The sequence below is a fragment of the Rutilus rutilus genome (assembly GCF_951802725.1).
Source record: "Rutilus rutilus genome assembly, chromosome: 17".
NCBI lineage: Eukaryota > Metazoa > Chordata > Actinopteri > Cypriniformes > Leuciscidae > Rutilus > Rutilus rutilus.
The window spans coordinates 33,286,484-33,312,617 of record NC_140230.1 but is presented as its reverse complement, the minus strand read 5'-3'; the positions used below and the strand labels follow the sequence as shown (position 1 = coordinate 33,312,617).

General features: G+C 37.2%; 3 protein-coding genes across 3 annotated transcripts; all 3 read left to right on the top strand.

The window, feature by feature from the left end:
* Positions 1–92: 92 nt before the first annotated feature.
* Positions 93–5,686, top strand: LOC311276407 (speriolin-like; the record flags this gene model as incomplete). The annotated part of the gene is made up of 4 exons (XM_084386045.1): positions 93–225; positions 1,928–2,098; positions 3,942–4,066; positions 5,254–5,686. The coding sequence occupies 4 exons, from the start codon at positions 93–95 to the stop codon at positions 5,575–5,577; spliced, it is 753 nt and encodes a 250-aa protein (XP_084242171.1). The 3' UTR covers positions 5,578–5,686.
* A 248-nt stretch (positions 5,687–5,934) lies between these two features.
* On the top strand, positions 5,935–17,956 carry smpd5 (sphingomyelin phosphodiesterase 5). Its single transcript, XM_084386184.1, has 8 exons — positions 5,935–6,146; positions 10,507–11,596; positions 13,422–13,497; positions 14,365–14,505; positions 14,624–14,713; positions 15,628–15,691; positions 16,882–17,041; positions 17,458–17,956. Exons 2-8 carry the CDS (start codon positions 10,574–10,576, stop codon positions 17,590–17,592), a joined length of 1,689 nt encoding a protein of 562 aa, XP_084242310.1. The 5' UTR covers positions 5,935–6,146; positions 10,507–10,573; the 3' UTR covers positions 17,593–17,956.
* A 734-nt stretch (positions 17,957–18,690) lies between these two features.
* Positions 18,691–25,605, top strand: gpatch3 (G patch domain containing 3). Its single transcript, XM_084386185.1, has 7 exons — positions 18,691–19,132; positions 20,156–20,709; positions 21,562–21,736; positions 22,774–22,833; positions 22,955–23,076; positions 24,198–24,325; positions 25,086–25,605. Exons 1-7 carry the CDS (start codon positions 18,760–18,762, stop codon positions 25,270–25,272), a joined length of 1,599 nt encoding a protein of 532 aa, XP_084242311.1. The 5' UTR covers positions 18,691–18,759; the 3' UTR covers positions 25,273–25,605.
* The last annotated feature ends 529 nt before the right edge of the window (positions 25,606–26,134 follow it).

Here is a 26,134-nt window from a genome sequence, read left to right as displayed (position 1 = left end):
TCCATTGATGACATCATAGTGGCATTCTGATTCTTGTGCTTTTCTCAAAGACAGAAGCAAAATCATTTGTGTTTGATCTGGTGGAGAGTAAAATGGATGAGGTAAAAAACGGTTCATTGCAAATGGACGTTGAGGAACTGTGTCATGACATGGATCGTTTGGATAGTGAAGAAAATGCTGAGCTGAACAGATTTACATCAACCGATGGTCGGATCAGTCATACCGGTAGGTAGGAACGGAGCCATAGTATTTAATATTGATGAAGAAATGTAAGATAACTTTGTTTAGTTGTTATAAACTAAATATGCACTAATATAGTGCAGATTAGGGTTATAATCATCTATCTATAAATTACAGGAACGTCTGTCTGTCCGTGTGTGTGTGTCTGTATGTCTGTTATTCGCATATCTCTCGAACCGTTAGTCCGATGAATTTCAAACTTGACAGGTGTCTCGCTACGGGCACGAGTAAGTGCAGTGCCAAGTTTGACGTTGTTTGGATTAGAAATGCAAAAGATATCGTTACAAATATCAGAAAAAGAAGCACTTAGAAGGTTGTGGTTTAAAAATAAACATTCTGACATAAATACTCTGTCAGCTACACTGTTTACTTCTGAATATTATATTTTATTCACGGCCATCATTTGTAGTAACCTATTCACAAACTGTTTGCTCAAGCATAGCATTTTTTCGGAGTTCACTGAAACTTGACAGGTGTCTCGCTACGTGCATGAGTAAGTGCAGTGCCAAGTGAAGTTTGACATTGTTTGGATTGGAAATGCAAAAGATATCGGTAAATATGTATCGGTAAAAGAAGCACTCATTGGCTTTTGCCGCTCTAGCCACTCTGGCTTTTGACCCTCACAGAGAGGGTCGAAAAAGGAAGCGAAGCTTAAGTAGCGTTTTCTCTGAGTTCACTGTGTAGATTGCTCCCTGAATCGTGTCGTTCAATGTTCCACATTTATTTTATGTCAGTATCAGTATTTGCTTTCTACCATGCACAAATAAAAATGTCACTGAACTTTTGCTGTGTAATTGTAACAATGAGCACTCAAACACACCAAACCAACAATTACTAAAAACACACACAAAAACTGATTTTGCACGGACACTTTGCACTGCTCCCTGAATCGACGCGCTTATTCATTTGTGGATGTTAACTGAATCTGTAAGTCAGCTATGCTGTTTACTTCTGAATATTATATTTCATTCTGGTGCGCTTAACGTTATCGCTACTGTGTAATAGTAACCTATGCTATTCACCAACTAAACACATCCTATTCAATGCGTTCACAGTCTCTTTCACGGGCATCATTTGTAGTAGCCTATTCACAAACTGTTTGCTCAAGCATAGCGTTTTCTCGGAGTTCACTGTGTGCTTTCTACCATGCACAAATAAAAATGTCACTGAACTTTTGCTGTGCAATTGTAACAATGAGCACTCAAACACACCAAACCAACAATTACAAAAAACACACACAAAAACTGATTTTGCACGGGCATTTTGCACTGTTCATTGAAATAAAGCTGAAATGAAGATATAAATATTAGTTGAAAAACGAAATTGTTGCAATAAACTGAAATAAGTTGAAGCACTAAAATGATTAACTGTAAATAAATAAAAACTAAAATTGAAATAAAAATTATTAGCAAAATAAAAAAAAAAACTAATGAAATGACAAAATTAACATGAAAACTAAAACTAAAAAATGAAATCTTATTCAAAATATGAATAAAACTGCATGAATACTTGAGTAGGCCTAGATCATGAAGCCATACTGTAAATATATAGTGCATATCATGAAGCCGCCTCTATAAATTCACATATTTTTAATCTCTCCTACACCCAGTCCAGACTTTGAGTTCATTCATTCGCTATTTTTACTGTGTCTTTAAGTGCTGTATATAAAGTGTTTGCTGTAATTCAGGCAGGAGATTGAATCTTGAGTGGAACGCCACAGTGGATGAGAGCAGATTCAGTGATGAGCTTTTGAAAAGAGCCCAGAAGACGTCCTCACCCGTCAATCTTCTGCACACACTGTCAGCTGTCAATCATGAGGAGCTGCCCAGCTGCTCCGTCACACACCACACGCTCAGAGGTGTGCAACCTTCATTTCACACTATTCAAAAACATGTCCGTTACTTCAACTGAAATCAAATCAAATTGTAACACTTTACAATTAGGTCTCATTTGTTAATGCATTAACTAACGATAACAAACATATACAGCATTTATTTTCATGTTAGTTCACGGTGCATTCATTAATGTCAACAGATACAACTCTTGAGCTTAAAAAAAGTACTAGTAAGTGTTGAGAAGATTAACATTAACTAAGATTAATAAATGCTGTAGAACTAAGGTAACTGATGTAGTTAACAAATGGAACCTTATTGTAAAGTGTTACCAATAAAATATGTAAAACATTTATTTCAGTTAGTTGCAGAGGCAACATTTAGATTAACTTTAATGTACTTAAAATACCTAAAACTAAAACTTAAATAAAAACTAGACTTTTGAGTAAAAAGATATGTATAGACAGTTTATATTTGCCTACAAACTAGTTTCATGCATGATATCAGCTATTTTACTATTATAGTTTTTGTAAATATTTTGAATTAGATTTTATTCTTATATTTTCTTAGTTTTTATTTTTGTTTAATTTAATAAACTTAAACTTATTTTAGTTAGTTGCCAAACCGCCTAATGTGTGTATGTATACGAGTTGGTCAATGAAACTGAAACACCTGGTTTTAGATCACAATAGTTTATTAGTATGGTGAGGGCCTCTTTTTACAGCCAATACAGCATCAGTTCATCTTGGGAATGACAGATAGAAGTCCTTCACAGTGACCAGAGGGATTTTGAGGGATTTTCCTCTTCCAGAACAGTGTCCAGGTCACTATATGATGCTGGTGGAGGAAAACGTTTTCTGACTCGCTCCTCCAAAACACCTCAATAATCTTCAGATCTGGTGACTGCAGACCATGGGAGATGTTCAACTTCACTTTCATCTTCATCAAACCCTTCTGTCTCCAGTCTTGCTGTGTGTATTATCATGCTGATACACGGTTTGAACATCAGGTGTTCATGATCCTCCAGAATGGTTCGGTAGTCCTCGGCAGTGACGTGTCCATCAAACACAGTCAGGATTGTCATGATATTGCAGCTCAAACCATCACTGATCCACCCGTGCTTCACTCTGGGCAGCAACAGTCCGGGTGTTCAGACGCTTTAGGGTTTCTCCACACCGTAACTCACACAGATGTGGGAAAGATACTAAAGGTGTTCATCAGAGAACGATACGTGTTTCACATTGTCCACAGCCCAGGGGCAGTGAGTTGGGAAACTGTGGTTTCATGTGTTTTGGATATAATCCAGGTTAGTACCTGGACATCTCTTTCAAGCTTCCTCTTGCGTCGACAGTTACTTCTGTTGGATGTTGTTCGTCCTCTGTGGTTTAATGCCGACATTACCCTGGATATTATACCTCTCGATACACAAAGACTTGCTGTCCTGATCACAGATGAACCAGAGACACACACCAACAATTTGTCCTCTTTTGAACTCTGAAATGTCTCCCATTATGTTGTGCAGATTGCAATAGTTTATGTACAGCTGTGCTATTGCTCTGCTAATTCAACCTTAACACTCGGCTCTTATGAATGTAAATCAGTGGAGATACACACATATATAGGCGTGAAACCTACAACACTATATTGGCCAGTGTTTTCATTTTCATTCTCTAACCTATGTATGCATACTTTTTTCAGCTTTGTGTAAAATGTTTTTAATAGTTTTAGTCAACAATAATAACCCTGGCACACAATTTAAACTGCAAAAACTCTGAGCAAACAATGAGTTTGAACTTTTAAAGCAAAAAGCTTCAGCTGATCCCTCATCTGGTCTTGTGTACTGATGGTTAATCTGATCTATTCCTGCAGATCACAGCAGGTTACTGGGTGAAACTGCCTTCCAGCTGGACCGTCGAATCCTCTCACATGTTTTCCAGGAACAGTCTAGACTGTATGGATTCACCGTGCAGAACATACGGGATAAAATAGAGCAGGTGAGCGGGACATGATATTGAGACACATGTACAATTGACTATAATAAGAAGTTAATTAGCTTCATTAATGTTCAAGAATATTAAATTCAGACATATTTATTTAGTGCTGCATGCAATGGTAAAATGCAGTCATCGTGACTTTAAAGGGATACTCCACTTTTTTCGGAAATATGCTCATTTTACATCTCCCCCAGAGTTAAACAGTTGAGTTTTACCGTTTTAGAATCCATTCAGCCGAACTCCGGGTCTGACGGTACCACTTTTAGCATAGCTTAGCACAGATCATTGATTCTGATGAGTCCAGTAGCATTTCTTTCAAAATGACCAAAGAGTTTCAATATTTTTCCTATTTAAAACTTGACTCTTCTGTAGTTAAACCATGTACTAAGATCGACGGAAAATGAAAAGTTGTGATTTTCTAAGCCTATATGACTAGGAACTACTCTCATTCCGGCGTAATAATCAAGGAACTGTGCGGCTGTACCATGAGTGCAGCAGGCGTAATGATATGACGCAGCGCCTGAAAATAGGTCTAATAGGTTAGACAAACTTAGTCCCGGTCACGTTGGAAGAAGTTACCGAGCTGGGGACTATTTTCAGGCGCTGCGTCATATCATTACGCCTGCTGCACCCATGGTACAGCCGCACAGTTCCTTGATTATTACGCTGGAATGAGAGTAGTTCCTAGCCATATAGGCTTAGAAAATCGCAACTTTTCATTTTCCGTCGATCTTAGTACACGGTTTAACTACAGAAGAGTCAAGTTTTAAATAGGAAAAATATTGAAACTCTTTGGTCATTTTGAAAGAAATGCTACTGGACTCATCAGAATCAATGATCTGTGCTAAGCTATGCTAAAAGTGGTACCGTCAGACCCGGAGTTCGGCTGAATGGATTCGAAAACGGTAAAACTCAACTGTTTAACTCTGGGGGAGATGTAAAATGAGCTTATTTCCGAAAAAAGTGGAGTATCCCTTTAAAGCTGAAATGTGTAATTTTGTCACTCTCAAAATGCTTTTTCTCAGTTTAATATGCAGAGACAACTATAAGTAATCCATTCATATTTCCCCTTCAAATGCAAATGGGATTATGTAATTGTTAAGTGTTTGCTGGCTGTAGATTCAGACATGAGCCTGTGGGATGTTTTGACATGTATTTGCTGTGTCTCATTCAATATTTAACATCAGGTCTCCATTCACCCACTGACTGGGATTGTGGATGAATCTTATAAGTTCCAGCTGTTGGAGAGACACACAGAGATCATGAACAGGCTTCAAACCCTGGGCTATAACATGCGTCTACACCCTCCCTTCAGCGAGTTCATTGTCAACACCTACGGGATCCTGAAGGAGACGCCTGGTGCCCAGGAACGGGCCTGCTCCAACCCTGAGTTTTTGCACAGGGTGATTGTTGAAACTGCCCCGTCCAGGTTGCTGAAGGATCTTCTGCTGCTGCTCAGCTGCTTACGTTTAATGGCACGACTGGATGGACGGAGTCTGTTCCTGTGGTAGAAACTGCTTCCTGCTTTGCTCCTTTCAGAAAATAAACAACCTAGAAATGCAAGAAAACACTGAGTCTGGAGGTGAATGGAAAGATTACATGTTTGAATGTGTATGTTGGATCGACAGGACGAATCATTTTACATAAACTGGATGGGGGAAGACTAAAAATAGCCTATATAAACAAGGTATTTCAAGGTAGCCTATTTGCTCTGTCCCTTCTTTGCAACTGTTAAAATGAGAAAATCTAAATTCAAGCTTGGACATGTCAACATATAGCCTACTGTATGTATATTGTAAAGCAGTAACACCAACATATTCCCAAACATCCCCCTCAAAAAAATAAGCCAGTTTCAGCAGAAGGGCTTTGCGGAAGTGCGCGCACACACGGGGATGTGGACGGGCGCGCGCATGACCTACTATACTGTATGCGTGCGTGTACAAACCGCTGGAGGAACACTAGCAGCAAAGAGACTGATGAATCAGATTCACTGAATCAGAAAGGTGTCCAATACACGGACTGGCCGCAACATCAGCTCATGTTCAAAACAAAGCCTGTCGCGCGCCACAAACAGAGTCAGGTAAGACAGGTAAACTTTACCAGCTCGCGACTGCTGCCATTTCCGCCCTGCTAACCGGGGGATCTGGTCACCAGTGGCACGTGACTGTAGCCTAGGTAGATTACAGAAAGCCGTAACGGTTTAGACGGGAGAGAGAGAGAATATAATCATAATATGATAATTTCGCATAAATGCAGGATGACGTCAGCACACGTGTGGAGTTGATCTTGCATTAGATCCAGTGCATGTTTTGACCTGTTCCCTGCAGTGCAATTTTACACGCATCTGATTTCATTATTCATCACTATGCATTAGATCATATCAGTGTCGTAATTGCTCTCGATCGATAAATCAATAGGTATTAATCCAGTTGAGTATGCGGTAAACAGAAGATCCCTGCTACTGTAAGTCTCTAATCTCTAGTGCATCATTGGCTCCTGAATAGCAAACTGCCATATTATAGTATGTTTCTGCAGTACATATACTCACGAATTAACCGGGGCTGGTGGCAGAAATGCACCATGATCCTCTGATGTTTATCTCTTATACATGTCATAGTATCCTGTTGTTGTTATTGGCAGTGCTGTTTTGCTGACAACATTTTTATGGGTGAGTTCCCTCATTCAGAAACCCTATGACTCGGACATATCCCATGATACCTGGGTGATATTATTAGATACAGACAGTTGTGAAATGTCGAGCAATTGAAGAAACACAATTTTGGTGTTTTTGTTTTTGCATTATACGGGACATTATACCAGAAACCTACATTTCCACTTAAATTTGAAACTTAAAAAAGAAACTTATTCTTAAATCTGAATGTTGAGTCATCTGGAGGACATGTTAAACTATGAGAAACACATATTATGCCATCTCAGCATGTTTTTATGATTGAATGTATACATTTGTTTTTACATTTAACGCCAAGGTCATGGGTTCCATTCGCTGGAAATGTGTGTAAGTCTGCTAAATGCGTAAATGTAAAAGATTTATTACCCACAATTTGAAAAAAACAAACCACCAGTTGAGAACTGAACATTTCATTGAACGTAAAGGAAAGTAAATTCTAACCAAAGGTTATGAAAGCTTGTTTCACCTGTTCAACAGGCTGCATTGAGCTTATTGTGTTTGACAAAGAAGCCATTCACGGAACAAATGCATTGAAAAGAAAAGGGATTGTCAAAAGCCATCCACTAACTGACTAGCTGTATAGACATGTTGTCCACTCTGAGAGCATCATAGCTTTATTTTTCTGGGCTTTCAATAAGACAGACTAGTCACAGCGTGTTGTTCAAGCCAGTGTTATTTTAGGTTTTATAAACATTATATAACATGGAAAATAGTCAGTGTGTCTGAAGTTTTGACTGCTGTGTGAAAGGGTTATTTTATATCAATGAGATGCTGTTTTTGATATTTGAATATTCAAATATTTTATTCACATTTTCCATTTTCAATTTTAGTTAAAGTTTTAGTAATTTTTATTTGTCCTTTTGTAATTTTTTTAATGTCTTTATTATTTTAGTACTTCAACTTAAACTAAACTAAAATGAGAAATGCTTGTTGGCAGCTAGCTGAAATAAAATAAGGTTTTTTTTAATATATATATTTTATTTTAGTTAACGTTTATTTTATTTCAAATACATTTTTTAAAAATGGTTTTAGTTAATGATAATAACCCTGGTTCAGAGTTATTTGATTATATTTTATTTCAATTAACTTATTTTTTTTTATGATTTTAGATAGAGGAATAGTTCACCCTAAAATGGCAATTATCCCATAATTTACTCACCCTCAAGCTGTCCTGGGTGTATATGACTTTCTTCTTTCAGCCAAACACAATCAGAGTTATATTAAATAAAATCCTGGCTCTTCCCAGCTTTGTAATGGCTTTGAATAGTGCCCGAGTTTTTGAAGAAAGTTTTTCGTAAGAAATATATCCATATTTAAAACTTTATAAACTATAATCGCTATAGTTTAATAATTGCTAATTATTAAATATTATTATTAAATAATTATTAAATATATTAAATATAGCTAATTGGCTTGCTTAGTTGGGGACATTTAATATTCAACAATATTATTGATCTGCCTTACTTAAAGGAACACTCCACCGTTTTTTTAAATAGGGCTTATTCACCGCCTTTCCTACATTTAGATAGGTGGGCAAACGCATTTTTGTCTCAGTGCATGCATTGTTTTAGTTTGGCTGCGCCGCCGATAGCTTAGCTTAGCATAATGAATGGAATCCTTTGTTGCCAGCTAGCATGTCATGAGTAAAAGTGATAAAAAATAAAGTAAAATAAAAAACGAATTACTTCTTGCGGCCTGCGTATTCACAACGAGTACAAATAGCAATGCAGATTAAGACTAGGCGATTTCCTAGGCAGATATTGACTTGGGACTATACTGGGGGGAAGCACAGGCGAAGCACTGCTACTTGGGCGCAGAGATATCACACTCACCACCAGTTCGGCTCTTGAGCGATCGCAGCCTCCTCCTCCTGTCGGTCTATTTCCAAAGCACGTAGCTCATCTTCTGAAAACTCTGGTTCATAGAGGTATGGTTCTGGATCTTGACTGTCTGAGAAGTCACCCTCCTCGTCTCTCACAAAATCCGCCATGTTTATCGCCATTCACTATGTCTACTGTAGGAAAAATAACCGGCTACTATTCACGCCGGTATGCTAGCTGGCAACAAAGGATTCCATTCATTATGCTAAGCTAAGCTATCGGCGGCGCTGCCAAACTAAAACAATGCATGCACTGAGACAAAAATGCATTTGCCCACCTATCTAAATGTAGGAAAGACGGTGAATAAGCCCTATTTCAAAAAACGGTGGAGTGTTCCTTTAAAGTGTAAGTTGCAGGTTAAATTTTTCACGAAGTAATGCAATGTGTTTATTAAACATAAAGATAAAAACCGCCCACCATTGTTTTTTATAGCAAAATGCTGATATAATATGAAAAGTTGGCACTTTTAACAGTGGTTTTAACCGCTCCCGCTCCCTTCCACTAGATGGGGCGTGACGTCATAAGAGGAACTCACTAGTAGAGTTACCGTACGCTAGCAGCTATATTCGCCTTACATAACTTCAGAAAAGTTGGTTGTATGTTTTATTTGATAAAAAAAATTATGGATAAAATAACTCCATTGTAAACATACTCGTGTGTGCTGACTTCAAGGGGACCGTGATCCTGCCTGAAATGAGAATAAGCTATTCGCAAAACAAACGGGTTCAGGCACGTCAGATCAGCCGGTCGCAGGTCGAGCTGTTCCACTAAACTCCAAAACGCGTTCACCTCACGGCAGCACATACTCTCCACTGCTGATTCAACTGGGTGGCATAGCCCACACAAACACAGTGATGGGGACATCGATCTCTCTTTTTCTTTTCTGACAATAAACATCGCTAATTAAATCGTGAGAAATTGATAACGCGTGGATTGAGGAAGGGTATTACATGACGTTTGAGGCGTCGATGAGACTAGCGATTGGTGCCTGTGCAGTGTGTGCATCTCTAACGTTACAGCTCTGATTTGGACTGACTTGCTGTAAGTAAATAATGTCTTCAGTCGTTGTCCCTCCTTGCTATTCTACATGACGGCAATATTTTGAAAAGACTTGCTTGTTCCGTTATATTATCCGGGTTAAGTTTGCACCAGGCTAGACTAGCTCTAACGTAGCTAACGTTACTCGCCAGGACACCTGGCCAGCCCTCCACTAATTCTCCTCACACCAAGCATTAATAACTCTTTGAGTGCCATGGCTCCCCTCTCTCACGCCTGACCGGTTAAAAATTGTAGAGCTGTGGTCCATAAAGAATTTGATGGTTTCCCACATCCTCAGTCGTTCTCCAAACAGCCATAATACAGTAAGAATCCAGCAGAGTATGGGTTGCGAGTTCCTCTTGTGACGTCATCACCCAGTAACTGAAAAAACACGCTACCTTTGAAGAAACCCCAATAAATGTTATTTTAACGCATTTTAAGACAGAAATAATTAAATATATATATATAGAGCACTTTAATTTACACATTAATTGGCTGTGGTGGTTAACCTGCAACTTACACTTTAAGGTGGACGATGACGCAATTTTCTTCTAGAAACAAACTTTGTTGTATTATTTTCATGTTATCACTGTGAAGCTGCTTTGATACAATCTGTATTGTAAAAGCGCTATATAAATAAAAGTGACTTGACTTGACTATAATCACTGGCTACTGGCAACAGCCGTATATTTTTGGGTGAACTATTCCTTCAACAATAATAACCCTGGTTCATACAATCCACTGACTAGTTGATTTGGTAAATATATAGCTTTACACTTTCCAAACGTTGCAAACATTCTAACATTTTCACCTTATTTGTAATTTTGCCCCAGACTTCGATCGGTTATGTGGACGATCTGAGATGAGAAGGCTTCTTTCCGAGGCGTGTGGCGCTGAGGCATGTCTTTAAGAGAGTCGCCTTTCCCCAACTGTTTTCTGGAAGGTCTCCATGCTGTAGGATGGAGTCTCATCTTCCCGTGTTTCTGGTTCCTGGACCGTCTCCTCGCCGTCTGCGTCTCCACCAGTCTGGAGCGCGTGCTGAGGCGCGAACAGGAGTGCTACCTCCACCCGCTTAAGCTCGTCTTCGGCTCCGTCCTGTTCTTCATCCTGTTTATACTTTCCACACCATTCGCCCTCCTGGGATTCGTATTATGGGCTCCACTCCAGGCCGCACGCCGGCCGTTCTCGTACCGCCATCAGGTGCAGATCCTTCACACGGAGGATCGTAATTCTAGATGGGAGGAGATGAAGAAGGTCAGTTTTGGGTTTCTGACGGGCAACCTGTGCCTGTTGCCCGACGGCGTGGCGCGCTTCAACAACCTCGGGCATACGCAACAGCGCGCGTCAATCATCGGGAAAAACATTGTGCAGGGTGTCACTCGCCCACACATCCGTATTTTCGTAGATTCTCCGAGCAGCTGCGGCACCGTTACCCCGTCCAGCAGTTTGATGCCGCAACCGGCCCCATCCTCGTACGGATCTGTAGACTTTTCCATCACAGGTCAGAAGGACGGTACCGAAGCGGATGAAACCAATGGTCCAAACCAGCAGCTTCCCAAACCCAACTGCAACCAGAACTCCAAGCAGCACAAGCATCCGCCTCGTCCCTTAAGAGACGGCGACATGCTGATGGAAGTGTCCTCTTTGTTCCCGTCCTCGGTGGATATAGTTTGCCTCCAGGAGGTTTTCGATAAGAGAGCCGCTCTGAAGCTCGCACAGGCTCTCGGGTCGCTCTATGAACATGTTCTCTATGACGTTGGCGTTTACGCCTGCCAGCCTGCCGGAACGTGCTCCTCTTTCAAGTTTTTCAACAGTGGTTTGTTCCTGGCCAGTCGCTATCCCGTGATGGAGGCTCAGTACCGCTGCTTTCCAAACAGCCGAGGAGAGGACGCGCTGGCTGCCAAAGGCCTGCTGGCTGTAAAGGTACAGCATTCAGTTTAATATTGCTGCTGATCTACAATGTTTTATATATAGGTTTGGAAATGAAAGGCCCCGGTAAACTCACAGCAAAGTTATTTTCCGTTCTTCGCTTAGGGGTAAAAAGAAGTTCAAAATACCTGAGCAGCGCTGTCCCAACTAACTGGGAACGTTCTCAGAGTTTTGGCTAATGTTTTGGCAAGGTTCTCTCAAAGTTATGACCAAACGTTCTTCCAGTAACGTTAATAGAATGTTATCTAGTCTATGATTTCAAAACGTTAGCACAAAATTTTTATTTATACATTGTTTATACAACTTTTGTTTCTGAAACATTCGTCTAACATTTTTTAAATGTTACTTCTTGTTTCAGAATGTTCAGAGAACTATGGAAGCTTGTTTCCGCCACAAAATAAAACATTTTAAAAGATAATTGCGACTTTTTATCTCACAATTGCGAGTTTACATCTCGCAATTCTGACTTTATTTCTCAGAATTGTGAGATATAAAGTCAGAATTGCGTGAAATAAAGTCGCAATTGTGTGTTAAAAAGTCAGAATTGCGTGATATAAAGTCAGAATTGCTTGAAATAAAGTCAGAATTGCATGTTATAAAGTCAGAATTGCGAGATATAAAGTCAGAATTGCGTGAAATAAAGTCAGAATTGCATGTTATAAAGTCAGAATTGCGAGATATAAAGTCAGAATTGCGTGTTATAAAGTCAGAAGTCCAATTCTAAGGAAAAAAAAGACGGACTTTTTTTTTTTTTACCTCAGAATAGTTTATATCTCACAATAACACGCAATTGCGACTTTATATCTCCCAATTGCGACTTTATTTCTCAGAATTGCGACTTTATTTCTCAGAATTGTGACTTTATATCTCGCAATTGTGACTTTGTTTCTCAGAATTGTGACTTTATATCTCGCAATTGCGACTTTGTTTCTCAGAATTGCGACTTTATAACACGCAATTGAGACTTTATAACACGCAATTCTGACTTTATATCTCGCAATTGCGACTTTATTTCTCAGAATTGCGACTTTATAACACGCAATTGAGACTTTATAACACGCAATTCTGACTTCATATCTCGCAATTGTGAGAAATAAAGTCGCTATTATTATTATTTATTTATTTATTATTCATTGGCGGAAACAAGCTTCCATAGAGAACATTAAACATTAACGTTCCCAAAATGTTTGTTGAATGACAAAATAGAATGTTTCCTTGAAGTCCCCCTGTAGTCAATAATTGTATCCCTTAAAACTAATTTTTTATAACCAAAATTACATATTTCAATGTTTTTTCCTTGAAAAAAAAAATCTTCATGCCTTAAAATAGATTGAATGTAACACCACACCCTTGCCTCTTTTAGTATACGCATAGAATATTTTATAGATTATAGAATATGCAAATTTGCATGTTCTCCAGTCGAGTCAAGTTTATTTAGATCGCTTTACAATATTAAACATGAAAAACTGTCAGTGTTGCTTTTAATTAGAATTACAACTTCAATTTCTACTATAAAGCAGCTCTCTCTCCAGTGTGTTCATGTTTTTACTTGCATCTGAACTCAATGGACTGAAGAAATGAGTCAAAGAAGGCGGAGCCTCAGAGCCACACCCACCTATTATGTAATCGCCACGGACCAATGGTAGTTCGAAAGTGTTTACCAACACTTAGTTTGGAACATATTTCAAACTCCCGAAACAAACTTTATTTTGGCCTGATTTTATTCAAAATTATGTGACACCAGTTTGTTGCTTGAAGTATATCGGGGCCTTAAACTAACTATACTAAAAATGCCTAAACCAAATTATTTTCTCACAAGGTGGAGATAGGGTTACAAAAAGGGGAAAAGAAAATGGTTGGGTATATTAACTGCACTCATCTGCACGCTCCTGAAGGCAAGTGTGTTGTTATTGTTATGATGCATCTACAGAAATAGTTCACCTATAAAATTAATGTTTGTGTTTGTTTATTCACCGTCATGTCGTTCCAAACCTGTATGCTGTTATGTTCTTGAGCAGGGAGTTATCTTGAGTTATTCTCAGGGATTCTCAAACTTTTTTTTTGAGTTGAAATGTTTACTTGAAGGATTTTATAATAATATTTCAACATTAATTACTCGCGTTTACAGTTCCCTGATGTCAGTTAATGCTTACAGTACATGCAGATAAACAAATAAGATATTTCATATTTTTTGTATTTTATTTGGATTGTTTTTATTTTAGTTCATTTTTTTTTTATGATTTATTTAATTTAATTATTTATTTTTAAAACAATAAAAAATTATATTTTTATGATTGAATTACTTTTTATCAACTCACAAACTCCAGCTAGAGAAACCCTGCCACTCGACAACAGTTCATAGTGACCATATCTGCTCCAAAAAGGACAAAAACACCATTAAAGTGCCATAAAAGCACCATAACCGTAGTCCATCTATCCATATAACTTGTCTTTTATATTACGAGTCACAGGATAAAAGCACTCAGATCTCAAATACAGGTTTGGAACAAAACAAGGATGAATAAATAATGACTAAATATACATTTTTGGATATTTTGTGTAATGTAATCCAATTGAATTAAATTGTCTAGAGAATCCCAGTGGTGAAGACGGATTGTTTTTTGCATACTTAAGTATTATTGTTTTGCCATCAGTTTGAATCATGTACAAATTATAATTGCACAACTAATAATTGCACAAATATGTATAATAATATGCTTTGAAGCACATCAAATATTAAGACATTTCTGGTGTTTGATCAGGGGAAGGAGAGATACGCTTTGAGCAGCTTAACATGTTGACCAAATGGATCAGCGAGTTTCAAGCAGTGACCAGGCGAGAAGATGAAATGGTGATGTTTGACGTGCTTTGTGGGGATTTTAACTTCGACAACTGCTCCCCTGGTATGTACTGAACAACTGTACGTCTTGATTAAAGATCAATATTTATGCAAAGGAAGTTCAGAAAAAAAATGCCTCATTAAATCAGCGTTTTCATGTGTCTTTCATTTGTTTTTACTAGATGACAGGTTGGAGCAAAGCCATAGTGTGTTTGAGGAATATACAGACCCCTGCAGAGCTGGACCCGGGAAAGAGAAGCCCTGGGTCATCGGTAACACTCTCGTTTGCTTCTTAGGCCCTGTTTACACCTGGTATTGATATGTGTTTTGGTCGATCGGATCACAAGTAGACGAGGGAGACACAGACCCGTTTACACCGGGTGTTTTAATCCGCCTCTTTTGTCCACTTTCAACCACTTCTGTCCTGATTTCTTTGAGGAGAGGATCTATGGGCGGGTACTTTTTCAGATCTTTCAATCTAATGGACTAAATAAGCTCGAGCAACTTAGATATGAACGCACACAGAGACTAAACATACTGAGCATCAGCTTTAGTTTCTGCTCTGACAGACGCAAGACCAGCCGAACGCTGTGAGTGTGTGTTAGAAATCAGGGATCGTGAGAGAACATTGTGCTTGGTACGTTTTTCATCTTCAAACCAAACGTGGATCTTCAGCCGACAAAGTTTAAATCCCGTCTTGCTAGCCGCTTCACATAATGTTTAGGCATTAGATCAGGAGGCGGAGAGTAGACGGTCTTTTGTGGCTGTTCGAACACTTTGAGCGTTTACACTACGACACTAAATCCGGTCTAATGCGTTTTCAACTACATCTGGAAGTGGTCGAAAGTGGACAAGCTCAAAACGTTTTACAACCGTATTTAGTGTCACCTACTTGTGATCTGATCGATCAAAACTCATCTTAATACCAGCACATCTGAACACGCTTTGTGAAATGAACGCACATTTTGGAGTGGAAAGTTGCCGTTTCGGATATTCTGTGGTTAAATAAAAAAACTTTTTTTATTTATTTCTTTTATTCCACTTTAATTTGGGTATCACTATTAGGATGTTGTTTCTTTTCATTCTTTATTGTATGCAATTGTATTATATAGTTATAGTTTTGCATGAATAATTTTTAAAAGTGTACAAATACTTAAACACAAAAACTTGTGGTTTTAATTTGTAGGAACCCTGTTGGAACAGCCAACACTCTATAATGAGAACATGAGGACTCCAGACAACCTGCAGCGGTGAGATATGGATATATATATATACACTTGAAATATACATGAAATGAAGCATAGCTTAGAAAAATCTGCATACAGGGTTCCCACGTGTCCTTGAAATCCTTGAAAGTTTGTGAATCTGGGGGGAAAAAATTCAAGGCCCTGGAAAGTTTTTGCAAATAAACATGCATAGATACAGGTCTGATTGAATTTATTTTGTGCAAGAAGTTTTCTGAAAAAAATTCCATATTATTCCCTCAAGTCCACTAATGTGTTATTTCGCCAACACTTCGTGGCCTATGCATACTAGCTTGCTTGATTTACGTTAGTTACGCGCATTTTCACGTTACGTTAAAGGAGAACTCCGGTCAATTTTAACATTGAGCTCATTTTTTTGTACATTTGGAGTGCTGTCAGTACAGAGAACAACGACAAAAATCGGTGTTGCCTACACCGTGTTATCCTCGTTTTAAAATTTGCACCCTGTTGACTTCAATGGGGCAAGTTTTAAACCTGCTTTTAGCCTCTTAACATCCTTGATGTGTCATTACAAGTGCACAGGTCATGTGAGTGATTCCTTCGGAGTGAACGCGGGTGAATCTGACTGCAGTAGATGTGAAAGAAATATATAAAAACGGATGTTTATTCAGCCAGCACACATACCTGTATTTACATCCTGTTTTCGGTCGAAGTCCACAGTAGTCGATTGTCGAGTTCACGCGCGTGATCATAGGTACTAAACCTAAAATGAGCTCAATGTTAAAATTGACCGGAGTTCTCCTTTAAGTGTTTCCCGTTAAGTGCTTTCGCACCAAACTACAACGATGGTACCTCAATGTTTCATGCAAAAGCTAATATCAGATCATTTTAGAATACAGTATAGGATGTACCGAATATTCTTCAGTTTTATGCAAATCAGAAATACGACAAATAGAATATCTGATCTCTGTCATATGGCCAAAAAAATATGTTTTTTTTGCATAGTTGTGTTTGACACAAAAAAAACCTGTAACAATGTATCTTACAAGGTAACACGATGTAACCTTGCTCTCACTTGAAATGTGTCCCCACATTAAGTCCTTGAATTTGAGGATATTGGACCTGGAAAGTTCTTGAAAGGTCCTTGAATTTGAAGTTAACCGAGGTGTGGGAACCCTGTGCATAGTTTGAACAGGTTTTGATTCAGTCTAATCAGGCCTTGATCTTCTCTGTAGAACTTTGGAAAGTGAAGAACTGCGCAAGGACTATTTATCTCCCCCGGTGCCGGTCGACGGCGTTCCTCTGGTTTATCCTGAGCCGGATCAGCCCTGGGTGGGTCGACGGATCGATTACCTTCTGTATCGAGAGAGCTCCGTCGCCAGTCACTGCAAAACGGTGCGTTTCCTGCTAAGAATGACATGTTTGTGCTTCAGTGTTTAAAGGAACACTCCACCGTTTTTTCATATTAAACTATGTTGTTCCCTTAACTAAGACGAGTTGATACATACCTCTCTCGTCTCAGTGCGTGCACTCAATCGCTCTGGCGCGCGGCGACACTTTGATAGCACTTAGCTTAGCCCAGTTCATTCATTAGGGTCCAGAGCTGCCAACTCTCACGCATTCACCGTGAGACACACGCAATTGCCACCTTTCACACGCTCTCATGCCACACATCCATTTTCTCACGCACAGTTTAATATGGAAAAAAAAACGGTGGAGTGTTGCTTTAATGGTTTTGGATTGTTCTGCTCATGAAACACTGGAAAAATATCTTTCCAAGATATTTAAATCTTTGTCTTTTTCCCGTGTAGGTTGTGGAAGAGTTCACGTACGTGACTCAGCTGGCTGGACTGACGGACCACATTCCTGTGGGCTTTAGACTCTCTGTGTCTCTGGATTCAGAAGATATCAGCCCATGTGTGCTTTCTAGCGGACCAGACTGCTGATGACACTTTAAAATATATACAAGTAAAGTAATGAATGCTTTAGAGGAATAGTTCAGCCAAAAAATTATTATTATTCACCCTCATATGGGTTTGGAATAACATTGCCTATCATTTTTAAATGCTTGACATGTGGAGAAAACACCAAATATCACTATATGAATCACTATTTGAACAAAGCAATAGTTCTGACACTCTGTCACTCTTTCCTATGCATATCCTCTCTGTACAGTGCCAGTAATGTGGATAGATATGACACAGTTTAATTTCTTTTCTTTTTTTTCTTTTTTTATGACACTTTTTCATGACAACACAGAAATTATATTGGAAATATATTTTAATAAAAAGGTTGATTTTTTTTTTTCCATTTCATGCCTCTCTTAACACTTTTTTTCTGAGGTGTTTCTCTCTGAAAAGAGGTATTATTGTATTATGAGCATATCAGTTATATAAGAAATTGAGGCTTTTAACTCGGATCTAATCTAGATCAATCCTGATGTTGTTTTGAATTTCAGAAAATACCAGGCCAAGAGAATTCAAATCAAATGCTTTATTTTCTTGTCAGAAATAATACATTTACATGACCTACTTTTATTTACATTTAAAAAAAAATGTATACCTTAAGTCAATTTGGATAAAAGTTTTTTGCCAAATACTTATTCGGTTTAAATACCATAGTATTTAAATATGTTACAGTGTAATAGTATGTATCAAAGCACCACGGTATTATCATCTGCTAGTATCATGTTCCTGTACTTTTAATGTTTTTATTTATTTATTTATTTATTTGTATTGCTGTAATGCATAGAGCTATGGAACCCCGTTTCTGCCAATCTTAATTATGACATTAAAAGTAATAATTTTTTTATTTATATTAGTGCTGTCAAATTGATCGTATCTAACATAAAAGTTTGTGGTTGTAATATGTGTAATAATTTATATGTATATATTTATCGATTCGATTTGACAGCACTACTTTTTTGTCATAATTATGGGATAAAAAGTTAGCCTACTTATAACGAGATTACAAACATAAAACGGTGTTAAATAAAATATCAACATACTGTACGTTATTTTAAAAGGTTGTTTTTGTTTTGGTTTAACTTTTATTTTGAAACAACTTCTGCCTGGTGTACCAGAGGCGTGAATTCTGGCTTCACTTTCACAGTTATGGCGGCGTCGGAAGAGGCGACGTATTTCGTTGTAAACAACATTCCTGCCCGGCTCCGATCCGCAGACCTGAGGAACTATTTCAGCCAGTTTATAGAAAGTAAAGGATTCGTGTGTTTCCATTATCGCCATCGTCCGGAGGTTCGTGTGCAGTTTCCCGCGGCAGATGCTGGAGTCAGCGAGCGGACCCTGGAGGGTTCCGACGGGCCTGGTGGGAAACCCCCGGGTTTGTGTTGTTGTGTGGTGTCGGTTCGCTCACAGGAATCCGACAGATTCATGAAGATGTATTCAGGGAACCAGTGGATCGACTCTAAAGGAAACTGCCTGCGGAGAAAATGTTTGATTCGGAGAGTTAAAGTGTCAGAGCAGGCCGGTGGGTGACCTTTCAAAATAAAAGTTCCACCATATTAACACGATGTTCAACCAAGATGGATTGTTCAACCAGTGTTCAAATTTCTACTTTTCACTGGCCCTAACACACACACACACACACAAATTATAAAATTCTCTTTTTTATAATTTAATGTTTATAATTAAATGTGAAAGTAATAAATGTAATTTTTCATAAATTAAAATTAATCGTATATTTATTTATTTTTAAAAAATGAAAATGTTAAATATAAATTGTAATGTAAATGCACTTTTTCATAAATTAAGATTTATTGATTTACATTTATAATTTTATAACTAACATTAAAAATATACATTCATTATATATTTCATTTTTTTCCATAAATTAAGGTTTATTTTTTATCTTTACATTTACAATTTCTTATGATTAAAATAATACATATAAATGTCATTTTCATTTAATATTTACATTTATATATTTAATAATTAAAATGTAAATAGGATAAATGTTTAGATTAAGATTCATCATAATATATATATATATATATATATATATATATATATATATATATATATATAATTAAATAAAAAATAAAATCATCATCAATTAATTTTTATCATGCTGTTTACAACATTTATATTTTTTTATCATTAAAATAAATACAAATATTTTCTTTTGTTTTAATTCTATGAAGACCCTGGGTTTTATATGTGGTATATATGAGACTTAATGGCCATGTGAGATAAAACAAACAAAGGTTCTTGTACATGTTTTGTGCAGTTGTTTAAGGGTGAACATGAATAATGGTATTAAATTGCAAAGGGAAAATGGCAAGGCAAGGCAAGTTTATTTATATAGCACATTTCATACACAATGGCAATTCAAAATGCTTTACATAGAAGATGGGAATTATTAATAAGGGTCGAGGGTCACACAGTTTGAAATGTCTCTTACAATCTGTCTAAAATGCCTACAGTGCTCAATGTAATACCCATCTGATTGTTGCATGAGCAGATAATCATCATATTTTATCTCTGTTTCTAGATCATAATTCATTCCCCTACAAGACAAAGATTGAGATGAGACGCCACCTTGCCCAGTCAGAGCATTTCACCATGACTGACCTCAAGGGCCTTCCGGAGCTCAATCCGCCCTCCCTCATGCCATCGGGGAACGTCGGGACCCCTGTGACTGTTTTCCTTGAGCTCATTCAGTCCTGTCGCCTGCCGCCGCGCCTCATCCGCAAGCTGGGTCTCATTTTTCCCAAGACAGGCTCGAATCGGCGCTACGGCAACGTTCCATACCTGTATTACAACAGCACAGTCATGAGGTCTGCAGAGGAGAGCGTGTTCACTGCGGGAGGAGTGGAGATCTCGGGCCCCGGGGGCCTGGACACGCCCACAACCACACAAACAAGATATCAGGACACGCCCACAACCACACAAACAGGAGACCAGGACACGCCCACAACCACACAAACAGGAGACCAGGACACGCCCACAACCACACAAACAGGAGACGAGGACACGCCCATTTCCCCTGTCAATCAAGAGTCACAGGAAGCAGGAAGTGAAGAGGAGCTGTCAGGCCCTGATGATGTGAGTTAGGGCTGGCCGATATGTTGAAGATTTTCAAACCGCACAGGCTGCTATTTAATTAAATTAATTAATTTTTTAATAGTTTTAATTTTATGTAGATACACACACACACACACACACACACACATATATATATATATTATATATATCTGAAAAAGTCATTTAATTAAACAAGTGATTTACATAAATAATAATTTTATTTAAATAAATATATAAAATAAAATAAAAGCTTAATGGTTTAATGTTTGAAAATTAAGAAATAAAGATTAAATATTAGTATTGTAATTTTTACAGTTGGACTATAAAACAGTTTTACAGTACAATGGTATTAACAATATATTTCTTATTTTTTTAAATATTTTTATGTAATAATAGTCACAATAATATCTTCATAATTATTTTAATTTTATAGTCGTATTGAATGGGTCAAAAACAGTGGGAATGTGGCCTGTGAAAACACAAGTAAAGAGATATATATTTTTAAAACATTCTGGTTACTGAAAGACGGTTCTTCCCAATTCGTTCAGCCCTAAAAGGATTTTGCACTCAAAAAGTACAAACTAAGCCATTTAGTCAGGTATTTATTTATTAGATTTCAGATTATATTTGTTTTCTATGCAGATGCAATTCCCATTCATTCTAGAATAATTAATTCTTTCCATATAGAGCTATTCAAGTCCATCTCGTGACAATCTCTATATTTTCTTATTGCAGAAAAACTAAATATTGCATTGTTGTTGTTTGTTTACAATATCGTACAGCCCCAATGCCAGTTATTTACAGGGACTTTGATTTGCTGATGAATGTTTTTGCGGCCAGATGAATAACATGTTGAATGTGTGCTCTCCGCAGGACGATGACCGCTGTGAGGAGTGGGAGCGTCACGAGGCCCTCCACGATGATGTCACCAGCCAGGAGCGCTCCAAGGAGAGGCTCTATGAGGAGGAGATCGAGCTCAAGTGGGAGAAGGGCGGATCGGGCCTCGTCTTCTACACAGACGCTCAGTTCTGGCACGAGGAAGAAGGAGGTACCATTGGCAAACAGTTTTGGTTGATGGAAATATACAGCCCAAGTTCTAATAATATAGCTGAGTACGTCCAGTGTATTATAATCTTAACTTTGTGAGATGTGCTGCGTCTGGAGCTGTATGAGTTCATATTGAAAGAATAAAGAGAGGAGCCCTGTTGACCCAGTAGATCAGATTTCAACATGTCCTGACAAAATTTTCATTGACCCTGAAAAAAATTATAAATGTAATGTAAACCAAAAGAAAAAATCATAGTTTACATTTATATTTTTTTATAATATATCATTTTCTTCATATATAAATACATCACTGAGTGAAGCACTGTGTTCATTTATACACATGCAACTCATAATACAGTATTTCAGCATCTCAGAATGGCTCTGTTTTATATTTATTTGCTGGCAACCCGCCAAAATAAAAGTTTAATGTTTAATAAATGAAGAAATAAAGACTAAATATTAGTATTGTAATTATTACAGTTGTACTATAAAGTGGTTATAAAATAGTTAGAATTTTTTTTAAAATTAATTTCCCATAAATTAAGATTTTATGATTTTATATTTGCTTTTTTTTATAATAAAAAAAGATTTTTCTTTCATAAATTAAGATTTATCATTTTATATTTGCATTTATTATGTATACAATAATAAAATAATGTAAATTAGGTTAATACTTTTCAATAATAGTACAATACAGGAAACTCAAACAAATGTAACTGTTTGTTTGTTTATTTTTACAGTGATCAAGTTGTAACTTTTCAGAAGTAACTTTTGCTGAAAACGCTTTTGCTAAAACATTATGACCTGATTTAGTAATTTTCATCCTATTCTTACTGATTCTACCAACTAAGACTATCACAAGTTATTCTAGCATTTTTGACTAAACCTGATCTGTGTTAGTGAAATAGTTTAACCAAGCTGGCAAGTTTAACAAGACCATCCTTATAGTAAAGGAAAAGATGCTCGATGTGCATCATTATTGCCAGCAGCACACATGCATTATTCAGTCTCATGTTGCTCATCTTTGATTTTTCACAGATTTCGATGAACAAACAGCAGACGACTGGGACGTGGATATGAGCGTCTATTATGACCAAGGTAAATCTTCATGATTAGATAATTATGACTGCTTTGATTTAAGTCCAACGCAATTACAGACTGACAACACCTGTTTACATGACATCAAACCCAATGCATTACTGTGATTGTTTCTCCTCAGACGGCGGTGACATGGACTCCAGAGATTACGTGCGCATGCGCTCTGAAAGGAGACTTCGGGAGGGTCTGGACGGGCTGCCGGGACGCCAACAAAAAATCGGGAACTTTGAGAGGTTTACAAAGGTTTGGATTTGTTTTTATAATACACTGCTCAATAACTCACAAGTGTTGTCGGCGCCGATATAGTCCAGTCATTTTATGAAAAGAGGTTGAACAAATTGCAACAGAAGCAAACTCAACTGATTTTGTATCCCGAAAAAAAAAAGTCCCGAAGAATCTCATTAGGGGAAAGTTTAGAAAAAGACCCAAATAAAGCCTATTCATTCTTCTTCTTACATGAATATGGTAAAAAATTTAACCTTTAGATATCACCATGAACATTACTGAGTTGATTACTTACATCAAGACAAATAAAAAAAATGATTACAAGTTTTTTTTTATTGTTTGTTAACATGGACAAACGGTGCATAATAATTATGTATGTGCTAATTTTCAGACCTTACCATTAAGTATTTTACTCTTATATGTCAACAAGATTCAACAAGACATTTTCTCCTGGCTTTACCCAATGTTTAGACCTGTTGTAGTATTTATGCAAATGAGCACATACGTAATTAGATTATACACCGTTTGTCCATGTTAACAAACAATTAAAAAAAACTTGTAATACATTTTTTGTGTGCCTTGATGTAAGTAATCAACTCAGTAATGTTCATGGTGATATCTAAAGGTTAAATTTTTACCCTATTCACGTAAGAAGAATAATGAATAGGCTATATTTGGGTCTTTTTCTAAACTTTCCCCTAATGGGATTCTTCGGGACTTTATTTTCCCTTTCTCAGGACATATTGAGGATACAAAATCAGTTGAGTTTGCTTCTGTTGCAATTTGTTCAAGGTTGACCCCCATTTTGGCTTAAAATGACTGGACTAATAGCCTCGTGAGCAAGTGCGTCGACATGTAGCGCCGTTGTGCTTCAGGCAACCAGAGTTCGAGTCCCGGCTCGTGGACCTTTCCCGATCCCGTCCCCCCTCTCTCCCCCACCTCTGCTACTGTTCTATCCTAATAAATAAGGCAAAAATGCCAAAAATAAATAAAATAACTCACAAGTGTAGACTAGTGATAGTTCTTCGCTTACCGATTCCAATGTTTAAAAGCATTCGTTACTTTTGTACCGTTAGTCGCACTTTAAATCGTGAAACATTTTAAAAGGATCTGTGCTTAAAAGCTGTTGTGTTTTGTAGGGATTCGGCAGGCGTGTGATGGAGAAACAGGGCTGGAAGGATGGAGAAAGTCTCGGGAGCAGCCAGGTGGGAATAACGGATGCTTTAGAGAGCGAAGGACAGCATCCCAACTGTAAGAGAGGCTTTGGGTGAGTGTGGACTTCACTGATCTACCGCACCGCTTTCATTTGCTTCACACATGATATCCTGCGACTATTCTTAACTCAGAATGGATCATACTTTCTACATCTTTACTGATTTTTATGAAGTAAACATAAGAATAACTTCTATATTGTTAGTAATATTTCAAGATGAACACTTATTGAAGCAACGTAGATAGTCCATACACTTAATTTTGTACAAATGCAAGTATCAAATATGATCCATCAGGCTTTTGAGGAATGTTTATTTGTTCATCTCTCAATCATCATTGTATTGCATGATATGTTTTGAAACTTCAGAGCTTTGATCATAAAACGTAAGCATTTAAATATCATCTTTCTGAGACACATTATTGGCAGATAATAACGCAGACTGATATTTATATGCATTTTATGTTAATTGTCCGTTATAAAGATCTCATTGATTTAAAATACAAGCTATCAGAATTTCATCTTTTTGCATATTTTTGCTTAGTTTGGATCTTTAAATAAATAGGTGTTTTTTCCACTCCATATTCTCACTCTATAATACTATATGATACTTAAAAAACACATATCCGAACTTCAAAAAAGTCATGAAAATGTATTGGTCAAAAGGTGTAGGAAGTCTGTAAATTACTTATTTTTATCCACATTAGTAATATATCCTTTTATATCCTTAAAATAATTTCTGCTCAACATTTTTGTGACTTACAGTAGGCTAGACTGATACATTATGACTAATGATTTGATTTCATATGTTTTGCAGGTACCATGGAGAGAAGCTCAGCTCATTCCTTCCGCTTAAGAAACCCAGAAAAGAATTTCATATATCAACAATTTATGATAAACCTAAAGACATTGATGAAGGTGATGAACTCCTGCGGCGTCAACCGAGCACCAGCATGAAGCACAGACTCTGGCGGCCAGCGCACAGCACTGGCTCCTCCAGATGACCGCTGTTTTCTAGTGATATTCACTAACATTTTATATATTTATTGTCTGTCAAAGAATGTTCTTACACAGAGCTGTAAATTATTTTTCTGTAATTTCTGTATTAAAAGTTTTCAAAGGAAAGAAACACACTTTGGTTTTGTCTGAATAATCTTTACACTGTTATGATGTGAATGTGCAGATCATCATCATCATCATCATCATCATTACATAGATGCAAATGTATGAACAAATGTTAGATGTGTTACAGAAATGACCTTCTAAAGCATTGACAATGTAAGAAAATGTATGAAAAATCATTAATGCAATGTCATATTTTATTAAAAATTTTTTTTAATATTTATTTTGAAAAAGCTTTAGTTTGCTTACCATATAATCATACACTCTCAAAATGACTATTAATAATCTTTATCGCTATTTTATTTTAGATTAGGTTCTAAAAGAAGCTCTAAATATATATAAAAAATATACTAATGTGGTGGCAAACAAAATTCCATCACTGAATAAGAGACAAACATTTCCAAATGTCTTTGATGAGGTTTTATTTTCTTGCAAGAAAAGTTCAGCAGTCATACAGTCAACACAGAGTGTGACAGTGAAGGGAGGTCATCCTTCCTTTTTTATAGTCTTGACTCCCAGAATGTTATCTTTCTAGGCCAAATTGATGGTATTTTCAACCATGTGTGGAACATTCTTAGACATGTTCATCATATTTTACCCTTGAGTGGAGGCCCTCCTGTCACGTACCAACACTCTTTACCATTCCAATACAACCCCATATTAGAATAAGGTTTGTGTTTGCTCTTTTACTGTCATATAATGGTCACACATCTTAGAGATACAATTTCTTCCACAACTAACATA

Bases quoted from the DNA above. Each gene is read 5' to 3' on its own strand.
- gpatch3 (XM_084386185.1), top strand. From the start codon at position 18,760: ATGGCGGCGTCGGAAGAGGCGACGTATTTCGTTGTAAACAACATTCCT. The intron at 19,133-20,155 runs GTGGGTGACCTT...CTCTGTTTCTAG, and splicing joins TAAAGTGTCAGAGCAGGCCG to ATCATAATTCATTCCCCTAC. The intron at 22,834-22,954 runs GTAAATCTTCAT...GTTTCTCCTCAG, and splicing joins GAGCGTCTATTATGACCAAG to ACGGCGGTGACATGGACTCC.
- smpd5 (XM_084386184.1), top strand. From the start codon at position 10,574: ATGTCTTTAAGAGAGTCGCCTTTCCCCAACTGTTTTCTGGAAGGTCTC. The intron at 13,498-14,364 runs GCAAGTGTGTTG...GTGTTTGATCAG, and splicing joins TCATCTGCACGCTCCTGAAG to GGGAAGGAGAGATACGCTTT. The intron at 14,714-15,627 runs GTAACACTCTCG...TTTAATTTGTAG, and splicing joins AGAGAAGCCCTGGGTCATCG to GAACCCTGTTGGAACAGCCA.